The sequence below is a fragment of the Centruroides vittatus genome, unplaced genomic scaffold (genome assembly GCF_030686945.1).
Source record: "Centruroides vittatus isolate TY-2023 unplaced genomic scaffold, ASM3068694v2 scaffold_1431, whole genome shotgun sequence".
Lineage (NCBI taxonomy): Eukaryota > Metazoa > Arthropoda > Arachnida > Scorpiones > Buthidae > Centruroides > Centruroides vittatus.
Window position 1 is genome coordinate 126,324 of NW_027122678.1, and position 14,613 is coordinate 140,936.

Genomic DNA, 14,613 nt, shown 5'->3' on the forward strand with positions numbered 1-14,613 from the left:
ATTATGCTTTATTGAGAACATGCTGAAAGTCCAACAGTATCACACTGCATGTGAGAAGCATTGCAGAGGATAGTTATTGTCAATCATTAAACATACTATTCATAGGACTACATTGAACAGTATTCCCTGCATTGCTAACATCTCTATATAGCATGACTGCCTTGTACAAATAAAACTGCAGTGCCAAGTGTCACACCAGCAAGTTTTGCTACTAATTATTTTTTACAGAAATGTCTTCTGCATCTTCTGAAATGTCACCATAGCAAATTTGGCTGAATTTGGCTTTTCAAAGCTACCAGCATCACTACTCTAGCATAAATGTAACTAAGAGAAGCATTGATATCACATGGACACAATGTGTTACAAGTAATAACTCTGGAGTACCAAACAAAGTAATAAATCACATGACAACCTTTCAGAATAAGAATGAGCATGATTGAGCAAAAGGTTGCAAGACTTCATGCACTGTAAAAAATGCCACTGATTTAGCACACAATTAAGAATTTTTATCTTATTTATTTATCATTATTTTTGGTTTTCTAATAGCATGAACTTAAAACCACATGTGGCAAATCCATACTTACAGCACACAGCAGGACCATAGTAGGGTCCTGCTGTATGTAAAACTTCACACAGCACCTACTGATGATTTTCTCCAGAATCATTTTATCCAAAAACATAGTACAAAAGTTGTCCATAATTAATAAACAGAAACTTGGCATGTTAACCAAGGTCTACCATACATAAAATATGTTAAAAAAATAAATAATGTATATTTGATAAAAAATACTCAAAAAATATATACCTGTAATACAATAGCTGCGGTATTTGACCTCTTGTATGATTTGTGCCATTAAAACTTAAAGAACAGTCACTAAATGTGAATACGGTATTATCAGGTCCTTTAACTTGAGTTAAACCACCATCTCCATTATTCGTGCGAGCGCCGTGATTTCGAAGACGAATTGCATACTTTACATTTTCCTATAAACCAACATATTAAAAGCATTATTTATAATAGAGCATCAAACATTTCAGTAATATTTTGTCTTTTCAATGCTTAACAACAAAAATTCATGCAGTTAAAGCATTTTAAATCAAACTCAAAATAATTTCTTTTCTAATTTTTAAACAGATTAATTAATGTATATTTTACTCATATAAGATTGGTAATATAAAGGACGTCCAGAAAGTAAGACAACACATTTCGTTTCTCGGCCAAATTTATTAGGGAAAAAATATGTTGTATTTATGAAAAAATAGTTGTAATACAGTGTCTTCCAAAAAGAATACTATGAATTTAAATTATTGTAATTATGTTTATTATCTGACAATGTTGTAATCTACATTAAAACATCGGAAAACTTTCCAAGTTTCACATTTGCCCATTACAATTTCTCAACATGTGAACTTAATGTCACATGGCAGAATTCCAGAAGATACTCAAATTTTTCCTGTGCACACTACATGTCTGTTGTCACTCCTCCAGCAGCTGCAATTCTATACTTCCTGCAGATTACTCATTTTGCACAATGACAAGTGATTCCGACTTTGCAAACTGCAAAACACAAAATACTATCTCTATAGCTCAATCTCCAATTTTGTTTACAGCACTTCCTAAAGTTAGTGGACAAGTTTTACATAATTTAAGACAATAAGACACTTAAATGAGGATGGGAAATGAAATATAGACCATTACTCTATTCATTGATGTATGTTACATATCTCTCAGATAATAATTAACATAATTACAGTAATTTAAAATGGTAGCATTAATTTTGAAAGGCCATGTATTTTCTGTTAGATACCAATGAAGTCATGAATTTTAAAAGTGGATTCTAAACAGAGATCAATAAAAGCTGATAAAATATGTTAAGCAGGTGTGTCCCTATGAAGATGTGACAAAAGTTTTCTTTATTATGATAATGCAAATCCAAATTCAATGCATTCCCAAGGGGTCATCATATAACTTCAATATACCATCCTGCCCATCTCTCTTACAGCCCATATCATGCTTATTCTGACTTTTTAGTTCTTTATCATGATGACAAAGATGGCAATTCATGGCAAGAAGCCTGAGGACAATCTTCTAAGAGGTAACTATGACAAACATGAGAAATGATTTCAGAAAGCAATACAGTCTGTTACATCTCAGAGACATAAGGCCATAACTTCAACAGAAACTACATTGAATATAGTTTGTGGCAACCAATGACTCCAATAATAATGTGACATACTTGAAATTCTGAGAAATAGTGAATAAGGAAAAACTAATTGCATTATTTCCTGCATGATCCTCACATTCAATCATGAATTACGATGTAATTTGTTTCCATAAATGCAATAAACTCAAAATAATGAATATACAGATATTTTATGATCCTGTTAGTTCTTAAATATTATGGAATGTAAGTACATTTAAGAAATAATTCTTAAGAAATAATATTGCACTGGTCCATAGACTGGCATCAGTTTATGGACCAGTGCCAGTCTGTGAGATGATTTCACCAGTCCACAGAAAAATATTTGTTCTTACTGATGCTAGCACAGTTGAATATGGGTGATATTTAAATAATAATTTAGAATTACCATACATACTTTGTTATGTACGGAAACTCTAGATAAGCATATATAAGTGTAATAAACAAACACAATTCAGAGTCGTATTACTGGTCTGCAATGAGAAAAAGGTTGAAAAACACTGTCTTAAATGATTACATATTTGATCATTATTAAACTACAATATAATGAGTAAGTATTTGAGATACATCAATTAACTTCACTTCCTTTAATAAATTGTTATTCTTAAAATATCTAATTTAGTTAATTATTATTATTTTTTTAAATGAATCAACAATTATTACTGTAAATTAATAATTATTTTCCTATTGTTAAAATTTATTAACATGAATATTTAAAATATATTAATACCTTAATGGCAACTGGACATTCAAATTTTAACTCTGCAACATCACTATAACAGTCTTCAGGGCCAAAGGTACCTCTTACAATAGCCAAAGTTTTCCATCTCTGTGTATGTGATGGATCATTACCTGCATTACTTTGCTGTAAAATATCAAAAAATAACTTATTAACTTTTTATTATACAAAATTTTAAAAAATTGTAAGTTTCAAATATTAAAAGTTTTATATAATATTGCCATAGATACAAATCTATTCCTTTCTAATTAAACTAAATAATCATATAATATACGGTCATGCCTACAATAAATGATCCTTAACAAATTATATTCAATGTAGACCTGATTTGCAACAAGAAATGATTATATGATATGTAACATTGTTTTATATGTCAATATTTATTTTTCTTTCAATTGTTATAGGTGAAAAATGAAATCTTTAAGTGATATTTAAATAAATTTAAATTTACAAAGCTATGAAAATGCTTACAACTATCACTGTTGTTGCCTTTGTAGAAGTTTTATTTATATCACAGAATATTAAACAACCATAACTATAAATAAGCAAACTACAAATACAAGATGTTTCCCTCAAACAATCCTAGTTCTAAACTGTTCTGTAAAATCCATCTGTTCATCATTTCTACAGCTTCTTGTTCTATTATATTTGTAATATAAACATCTAAACCCAATATAAGTACACTAAACATCTCAAAGCCCAATAAATAGATACTCAACCAAACAACTGCCTTAAACAATTACACATTTTATTCATAAATCTGAACAAATGGATTTTATAAAACAGTTTAAAACTAGGGACACATAAAGGGACACAATGTGTATCTTCAGAAAATATTAATTTATGTTTTCTACTTGGTGTTACATCTGAAGATTTTTATTCTTTTGAATACTTTGTTTTTTTTTTTAAATCTTTCCATTCTGTAGTTATTTAGAAAATTTCTTTTCATGCCTACCATAGATTAAGTCAATGGAAAGTTAAGTAATGAAAATAAGTCCCTCATCACCTGGCTATCCCATTATGGCATAGGTCAAACCACCGATAAATATTTCTGAAATTCCAACTTGGACTCAAATTCCAATCACTCAAATAAGCAGGCTGATCCTTTACCACTTCAAACTGGTCATGACACTTTTGTATGAATAATCATTATTCCAAATAAAATAAAAAAGCTTTCAACAATAAATTAAATGCTGTATTTTATTAATCACTTCATGCCAGAAACTATACAACACATCAATTCTGGTTGCAACCTCTTGGCACAGACAGATTATTTACATACACATTATCAAGTAGCAAATATAATACACCAAGAGCTTGCAAACAAACACAAATTATTAGACATCCACGAACCATACTACAAATACATTCTACAGACAGTATTGGAAAACAACACGCACAAAATATACTACAAAGAGCCAGAATCATAGATAAAACAATTTCCCACAACAGACCAGACATCACACTCATTGACAAACACAATAAAATTACATACATTATAGACATCCATTATAGATATCCATTCTAAACACTCACAACGTACAAAACAAATGCACTGGACAAATCAGCAAGTACACAGAACTCGCCCAGGAAATAAGGCATCTGTGGAGGACGAATAAAGTGCTTATTGTACTTGTTGTTCTCTTCTGTACAGGTGCCATACCACACACACTGCACAAAAGCCTGGGACACTACAATTGAATAGAAACACATACATCACACTACAGAAGGCCACTATATTGAATACATGTCATATTGTTAGGAAATTTCTGAATACAGACACACATACTGACACAGTATTTTTATTTTTGTCTTGTTTTGGTTGTTATGCTTTTATTCTGGTCTGGCATAGTACACAGCAACCGGTGTCAACCAAGTATAATTCACTAAACCCAACATAATAATAATAATAATAAATCCTCTAAATCACTAAAGAAATTTCAATTTAAAAATTAAAATAAGTGCAATATGAAAATTTTATCAGACACACAAATATGTATCTTATTTCATATATATTTAAAATAAATAAAACTAAGTTTTTTATTTCAAAATATGAAAATCATTTTCCTTAATTTAATATCAAAATAAGATTTAGCTATTTATAAAATTTTGAGTGAACAAATACTCACATCATCGAGCAACTCTAATTCATAATGCCATTCATTACCAACTCCACCAAATACACAAACACCAGCAATCAGAATTCCAGGTCTATCAACACTAAAACATATTGCGTCGGGAGAGCCATTCCCTGTATTCCAAGTACGATTCTGACTAACTCGAGTAAATCGTGTAGGTGTTAAATGTAATACCTGTCCAGTAGAACTATGGACGTCCAGCTAGAAAGAAACAAACATAATATTTATGTAAACATATGTTTTGATTTTTCGAAAAAAAATAATAAATTTTACATTTGAAATTAAACATAAACCAAAACATCCAACAATTTACTTAATTAAAATACAGTGGTGCCTCGTATAACGTACGCCTCGAATAACGAACGCTGCGAACAACGGACTTTCTGTTTGGCCGTTACGGGACTCAAGCGACGAACTGGCTGCGAACAACGGACTTTCCGGCATAATTGGTGACTGCTCCATGGGTGCGTTCTTTAATAGCGGTCGCTCTGCGTCTCCGCTACTACGGGAGTGCACTGCTGTTTGTAGGCATTTAAGAACGACGGTGAAAGAAAGAAAGATGGCGGCGCCCGCACTATCGATATTATCGTGATGGAGGAATCTATAATTCTAAAATATGAGCTTTAAAAAGCAAAAGAAGAGTCCCAATTGTAAAATTTAACCATAAAATGAATTATTTGTTAAAAGAGCATTCAGAATAGCCTCGAAAAAAATTCGTAAAGACACTTACATCACCACGTGTGCTAACTCGCACTTTCACAATTTCTAAATTCTCATTCATAAAACCTCATTCTCATTCATAATGGGTCTGGAAACGAAACTATCTGAGCCATGGAGGATGCCATGTTGCTTTCCACCATAAACTACTGCTACAAGCGGCTGTTTTTGCCGTTCGACAGCACGCACTCCCACCGGAATTTAGGAACGCGTTCCACAGGAATTTTTAAACGGATGTCGCTCGCGCAGAGTTACGCGGAGGAATAAAAGAATGCACCTCATGTTCATTTTTTTATGCTGCGGAACGAATTAGATGTTTTAACATGTATTTCTACGGGAAAATGCGTTTCGTATAACGGACGTTTCACTTAACAGACGTGCACCTGGAATGGATTAAGTACGTTATATGAGGCACCACTGTACATTTAAATTTATGTTGATAATTTTTAATATTTAAAGTTACAATTAAATTTTTTCTCTCAATGTAATGTTAAATATTCAGAAATGTAAAAAAGATCATTCAAAAATATTATTTAACTGCAAAAGGAAAAAACAATTTGGATAGGTTGAACTCGTATTGCATTTGGATTCCAGAATTCAGGCTAGTAGATTAATACCTTATAACTAAGGTCTGAATTTTTGGGTGCTGCACCAACTTGATTTTTGAAAGGGACAGAGTGTAAAAAGACAAACTAAGTTGGTTTTAGTGCAGTAGGCCCACTCATTGCCAAATTGTTTAGCACCCAAATGCACCCAAATTGCAAACCTGCCCAAAACAGCGAGTAGCACCCAAACTACATAGTTTGCACCCAGCTTGCACCTTTTTTTACATTTTTCAAAGAATATGTTGACAATTATCTCTTTTTTTGGCAGTTTTTATTCATTCACTTGAAGAGGAAAAACAAATTTGTTAAACCAGACCACATATGCTAAGGAAAAAAATACAATAATTAGCTTACTCTCTTCTTTTGTTGAGAGAAAAGGAGGTAAAGCGGAATTTTCTGGACTAAACTACTAAGCCTTAGGGTTGTTTTAAGAATGTAAACAGATTCACTGAAAATCTGCAACATGTGTTTTCTTTTCTAAGAAAAGAACAATCTAGAAAATTCTGTATTGAGGTCACCTTACCCTGGCTTGTAAGCACAACAGTTCCAGTTTCTTTTGTTCGGTGTCGGCGACATTAGAAAATGGCAAAACTGTTCGCATCTAAACTGAACATTTTAGCAAATAAGTTTAAAGATAAAGGAGAATGTACAGATGGAAGAGTTCTTTGCTATTCCATTTGCAATTATGTGATTTTGGTTGATGTGAAACACCAAGAAACAAAAATCAGGTGACACATGGAGTTTGGAAAAGCATAGAGAAGGCAAACAAAAACAAAGGAATTTCAAACATATATTTATAGGGGCATCTGGATGTTGTTGGAGACAATCCTGTAGTGTTTATACTGGAAGAAACAATAGATTCCACAAAACAGTACGTGCTGAACATTTTTGTTGCACCACTGACCAGGTGCTATGTACGACCATTGTTGTTCAAAATGTACCAACTTGAAAATACAAACTCGACAAACTCTAATATCTGGTCATCCGCTGAGGTCTTGGATAAACAGTATGGTATTCTACTGCAAGAACTTTGAGAAAATTAATGTGTTTATCAATGAACTTCCTCCTGGTGATTCTGCAGCCGTCGACAGTGTCGAGAAACTGGTCGCTGATCTAGTAGTGACCACAGAGCTCTACTCCATGCATTCGTACAAGTTATTGGTGGATAAAATCAATGAGCTGGAAAGACATGGAACTGAAAAGCGGGATCAGTGGAATGTTGTAAGTTAGGCACTTGATGTACTGTCAGTTTTGCCATAAAAAAATCTTTTTCCTTATATAAAGACATTCTATCCTCCAAACAAGAAAACTTCACTTTCTTCAAACTTCATTTTAAGAACATTGAAATGGTTACTGTTGTAAATTACAATGCTCATCTTTATGTCTAAATTACAATAAACAATTATATAGTTTGTAAATATGGTACATCTTGTTGGTTTTTGTCTAAATAATACAGCATTTAAAAGCACCCAAACTGGCACCCAAAACGAAGAAGAAAAGCACCCAAATGCGCACCCAATCCAATCTAAAACTGCACCCAAAAATCTGGACCGTACTTATAACACAGTCAACTGATCAAATGCTTAAGCAATCATTAATAAATAATTTTTAATGATTTTATTCAAATTTATATAGTTCAATAGTAAAATAATTAACATAATTCATATTTCAACAAATTTTGAACTAATTTATCAACATTCAACTCAGAGTTAGTTAATTATTTATTATACAATTTAAAAGAAATGTCTGATGACAGTTGATTTCCACTCCCGCTTAATAATGATACATGCATTAAAAACTGTACTAAGAATTCAACAATAATTATAATAAAACAAAAATAGGATGTTCACAGAATAATAAAAACAATATGTACTGTACATAACTAATTATAGTAAATAACTTTGTTTACAAGTATACAAGTATACTTACAATCGTTCCAGCTGTCTGATAACATAATTCAGCTACTATAACAGCAAGAAGAGCACAAGTATTTGTAATCAATTTGAATGAATAATTCTGAGGTTCCTGAAAATAAGATTTTTAAAAATGAATTATCAGTACCATTTACACTTATCAGCTTAAATGAAATTTAAAAAAAATTACTTTTATACATAATCATATTAATAAATGGCATATCTTTCCTCTACTTCATAATTTATTTTGTAATCACACTAAAAATGTCTTGTTGATAAAGTGAATGGTGAAAATTAACTCAGAATAACATCATAATAAAATAAAGGCTAACTGTTTCGAAGTATTAATACAATTAACTGTATTAATACCTCAAAAATGTTCAACCAAGTCAACCTTCCAGCAGTGAAGTATATGATTTACGAATGTTTTTTGACTACATTCGCTAGTCTACTTCAGATTTAAATAGAACTTCTTATTTTTCAAAAATGAAATGCTTCAATGTTCTAAAACATATTGGAGTGTTTTTAATTAATCAATTGCCTTATTATGTTTGATGATGTATGTTCCAAAATTAAAATTAATGATGATTATCAGTTGATGCCAATTTCTTAATAATGTCTATTAAAAATTGTTATTTCAAACTGAGGATTTGTTACATTGATATTCTTGAGATCCAAACTTTAACTTATTTCAGTCTTTGTAGTCTTGGATTAAGACAATACTTTAACTGAAAAGTGAGTATTAACTCACAAGTGACACTGTTTTAATAGAAACAATAATTCTTACTAGAGTAATAAGAAGAAAAGTTATTTCAATTAAATAGTATTTATTTTATTCTATGTGTTTGCATTGATTAAATTAGAATGCCAGACAAACACATAAGTATACACAAAACCAGTAAAAGGAATAAAAAATATTTACTGATATGAATGTTTTCATTCATTACAAAGAAATATCATCAGGTATATAACAAATACTGAACATGTTCTGTTTGTTATTTGCTATAATATACTTAATAATGTTCCTTAGAAACAGACAAAAACATTCTTGTTGGAAAATATTTTTTATTACTTTTACTGGTTTTGGGTATAATTTGTGTGTGTTTTCATTTTGTATAACCAGTTTTTGAAAAAGTAAATGTTCTAATTTAACTATTTTTCAAGATTTATGCGCACACAGATGCATACAAATATTTTTTGATCCTAAGAGATTTACTTAGAGAGATATACTTGACTATAAAAAATATTTGTTTTATGTAATTTAAATAACAATACATATAATGAAATTTTGGATAAATTTCTCATTCTTTTATGAACATAAACAAAATTATTATTCTTTTCTATAAAATCAAGGATGGTTTTAAAATAATTTTCTTAGACTTAGATTTTTAAAAAAATAAAACAAATATCAAACAGCTTTTAAAAAATGACAACATTTTTCACAATGCAATATGAAGTAAGAACATTCAGGATATCTGAAAAGTTACTCTACAATGAGAAAATAGTAATGACATTAAAGATATATATACAATATTGCATACAAGAACTGTAAGTTGTCCATTCAGTACAACTTGACCAGTTATACATACAGTATTGCATATAACTTATAAGTCTTGTATGCAATATTGTATATATAACTTTAGTGCCATTACAAACTTCTCACTTTACAGTAAGGTTTTAGACACCATGTATAAAATAGTATCAGCTGCTAGAGTACTTAATAGAAAGTCTAAAAACTAAGTAAACAATACTTTTACTGATTATATTACATAAATACACTATATTTTAGCATAGAAGTAAATACTATATAGCAGGGGTGCCCAGACTTTTTGCTGTAAGAGCCCTAGTTACCTACCTGAAAATATTGGGAGCTGGACCTAATGTTCTTGGTATATAAATTTGAAAAAAAATTTTAGAATTATAATGTATTTATTTTGACAATTTTTATATACTTATTACATTTTTTTTATTTACTCTTTGCAAGTTGAAGGTTTATGAATTTGTAATGTTTGTAATGAAATTTTAAAAAATAACAAATATTTTTTATTTATTAGTTGAGCCACAATTAAGCTCTTGAAGAGCCACATGCAGCTCACAAGCCACAGTTTGGGCATAGTTGCTATATAGCACAGTATACAAAAATACAACACTAACATTATGCAAATGTTACACTATATGTTTTTTCAAGCTTTTAAGCTTCACTTTCAAATAAAAGTGAAATTAAGGATCATTTTGTCTAAAAGTTAAATTAAGTTTTATTCAAATGAAGCTTAGTAACTTAAAAGCTAAAAAAATCATTTATATAGTGTTAAATTAAGATTTCTGCATTTAAGTAAAATTGCTTTTTTTTTTACTTTGCTCTTGAGACTTTATATAACTCAATAATTTGATAACATTAGGATTATGATAAGAAATGTATTAAAATCTTTCGTACTTAATACAAAAATTGTCATTATCCTTTAACAACTTATAAGGATGCATGATATTAAAACTTACGTTGTACAATTTAAAACAGTGTATGTAGTTTCTACAGTATATACCTGTGGTAGCCAAATTGATCTCTTCTAGAGCCTTACTCAGCTTCCAAACACTTATATAATTTTTCTTACAAACATGTTACATACTACTAACATACAAATAGGATTCCAATAGAGGTTGCAGCTCTAGTATCTCTAATAAGCAATATATTGCTCCTAGCATGTCAAGTTTTGGCCACCCCTAATATATACTATAGAAGCTAACGTTTTTATTGTATTAGTAACAGTAATTTCTTGATTATTCTAAATCACTGTCATGTAAGTTTATATCAAAAAATATCTTAACAAATTTGTTGTGTTTAATTTTAGTTTTATATTATCAAGATAATCTAAAAAATGATATTGATTGAATAAAAAAGTTTACCTGTCTCAACATTACTTTAACAGGTTGAACAACTATTGTTAAAAGATGATCCAAAACATCTTTAAAACTACATGGTCCAGGATGGCATCCTTCTCTCTGTAAATATATACAATTTTTTAATTTTACTTTCATATTACAAGTTAAGAATAATTGTGTTCAAGATTATTCTAAGTACTTTTCGAGTTAAAACTTAAAAAACTATTTTTTAATTTTAAATATAATTTAATTTTTTAAATCAAATTTGTTTAGATTAATAATATTTTCAGCTATAAAATCAACCTCTACAGCCACAGTGGCCAAGCTGCAGCCCTTCTAGACCCTTACTGTGGCTCCCACATATTTAATTATAATAATTAAACATACAGGAATACATATCTATTATATAAATTACAGTTTCAACAGAGAATGTGGCTATCATATTTCTGATAGACAATACATGGCTACTTCATAACAAAGTTTGGCCAGCTCTGCTCTATAGGTTTACATATATAATTATAACAATAAGTTACATTTCAAAAATAAACTGTACATAGAAGTGAACTGTTTGATTGAAATATTAGACAAATATACAAACATTATTGACTAAGTCTTCAATCTTCAATTGCAAAGAGAAAGAAAAAAACAAGTTTAACTAAACAGCATTACTACAGATTTTGCTTTGTTAGGTGTAAAGATGATAAATTAGCCAAAGACATTTGCTATTTGACTATTTGACTTTCAATCAAGCAGTTTGTTCATGTATATAATTATGTATTGTATTGAAATGTATACATTATAATTAAAACATGTGCTGTTTAATTTTATGAAATAATATTTAAAATTATACAAATATTCTCTATTCTATATTACTGATAAACAAACTTGATATTGGCAGATTACACAGAAAAAACAATGATTAATTTAAATAAATTTATGCTAGTATTACAGTGTTATATACAACTCAGAAGAATCCTTGTTGTGTACATCTTAAATTGGTACACTGTTATAACAGTAAGACGATAAAAATATATTTTCAATTTTGGAAAAGCCAAAAAATGTCTATCACAACAGTTAATTTTTTACTCATTTTGATGTTCCAGAATATATTCCATGATAATTCAACCTTCCTTTTTAAACTACTTGGTTGCCAAATACTTAAGAAGTTCCCATAAAACATATAACATAATATATTCAATTAAAAAATAAAAACAATTTTCTAAATATCAGAAAGGAAAAAAAAAATAAAACATTTCTTGCTCCTCCGTCCATAATATAGCAAGTTTCTGAACACACGACAGCATCCAAAGTTATTAACAACTTTCTTCAATATTTTAATTACTAACTAAAAAATTATCATCATACATCAAATAGAACAAAATATTGAGAAAATCATAATTTTCTCGAGAAAAAAATATTTACTATAAATAGTTTTTCAATAGATTTTTCACTAAAACACTATATAGTATTTATAACAGTATAATAGTATTTATGTATAGCATGTTTATAAAATTTCTATCTATTCAGTGAAAGAATGATGTCTGTTCATTTTTTCTGCAGAATCCCATGAAGGTAAATGCATAAAAATCTGTAAATAATATCATTGCAAATGTCAAAAAATAAAGCTATAAATGCCAATTTATGTTGAATTGATTTTGTGCTAGAACTTGGCAATTGTGAAATCCACATATTTTCGAAAAATGTTGGAAGAGTTGTAAACATCCGCCGATAGAAAAACTATCAAACAGTTTTGGATCAGATGTCACCCTGATGGTCAGCAATCAGATGGGAAAGTTCACACATAGGTGTCAGAAAATGCATTGTCATCATCAACATGGATGATCATGTAATGCCTTTCCCATGACAATCGAATAAAATTTGAGCCCCCAGAAGCTCGGGGTGATCACTCGGAAGTTGGTACATGTGTCTCCCATCCCAGTCCCGTCTGTGAAGAGATGGTAGAAGACATAGGACTGTTCCATCTTCCTTCCATGTTCCCGCACGATCGTCGCATGCAGTCATCCAGCAGCAAAAAGAGGTATAATTTAGGGCCAAAACCTTTGTAAACTCTCTCTCCCATTCTACAGGTTAAGCACGCAGCATAGCAATTAGTTGATCGCCGATTCCTTTAAGTTATGTGTTAACCGCATTTAATCGTTAAATTCTTTATGGATACTCTTGTATATTAGATTAAGTATATAATAAACTCCTTATGTGTTCATTTAACCTGTAAACCTCTCTCTCATTACTCGCAGGATGCCTGTTGACTTCCTCACCCCCTCACCACTCAAAATTCAGCCATCCAAACAACTCTGAGATCGGGTTTTAACAGCCTGTGCCTGTAAGCGGTCAGAAGGGATTAACCCCTGGCCCTAGGCTTATCTCACACTGTTAATAATCAATTCAAAGCAATTGGTTAGTTAACAGCTTGTTTAAAGTTGCTTTCACAAAAGCCACTTTAAACAAGCTGTGCCATTCAAAGTAATTTGGTCCAAAGATAAATTGATTGCCATCTTACGCTAAATTTAGTACAATATACTTTCAGAATATTCCAAATTATTAAAATTTATTTCTGTATTATCTTTTTACTATATCATAATATTGTAATAAGGTGTTTAAAAACTTAGTGGCCTCAGCTGTTTTACTAACTCATTACTGCATCTTAATACCATTGTATCTAAGTAACTACAAAAGATTCACAGTTTATGTATTTAATTAACATAATTTCAAATAACAAGTGATTTGTAAGTAAAACTTTAATATTTTAGTTTTTTATTTATTTATGATATTTAGTTTTAGAACTTCCTTTAAATATTGAATTAAATTTCAAATTTTTAAAGTTAATTTATTAAAAAATATTATTAGCATAACCTGTTTGTTTATGTTGAAGTTCTTTAATTAAAATAACAACAAAATTTTTTAGAATGAATCTTACTTCTGTTCTTGTTATCATGCATTCTGTTAATACTGGGTACCGTAGACTATCACAACTTCCAATTCCAATTGACATTTCTTGATTTTGTCCATTTCCTAAAATAGAATTTTCTGTACTTCCATCGGGTGTAGTGGGAACAATACCTTCGGTCATCATGTCTTGATCCAAATTAATTGGAAGAGTTGATGTCAGACGAATAGAAGGACCGCATAACGATGCTAAAACAGCAGCTAAAAGATGATCATTCTCTCTTGAATCTTCTGCCCAAGGCTAAAATATATAATTATATATTAACATTTATTCATTACACATTATATATTATGAGAAAATTAATTAAAATAAATGCTGTAAAAAACCAAAACAATCATAATTATTATTACTACTTTTTTATTCGTAAAACTTCTGGTTCTTTTATCCATAGAATTTTATTCCTTTATAGCCACTTTTTTTGGCTATTTAATTGTGGTGCAATAAATCTAATTAAATAG

At 29.9% G+C, this 14,613-nt stretch overlaps 1 protein-coding gene across 1 annotated transcript in view; it reads right to left on the reverse strand.

Annotated features, from left to right (window-relative positions):
* The window catches only part of LOC136986983 (E3 ubiquitin-protein ligase MYCBP2-like), a gene marked incomplete at its 3' end in the record, with an annotated part of 256,645 nt that overhangs the window by 125,902 nt on the left and 116,130 nt on the right, over positions 1–14,613 (reverse strand). The window contains 6 exon segments of the mRNA XM_067284616.1: positions 806–984; positions 2,932–3,066; positions 5,070–5,279; positions 8,330–8,425; positions 11,215–11,310; positions 14,126–14,395. Coding sequence (XP_067140717.1) covers positions 806–984; positions 2,932–3,066; positions 5,070–5,279; positions 8,330–8,425; positions 11,215–11,310; positions 14,126–14,395 — 986 coding nt within the window.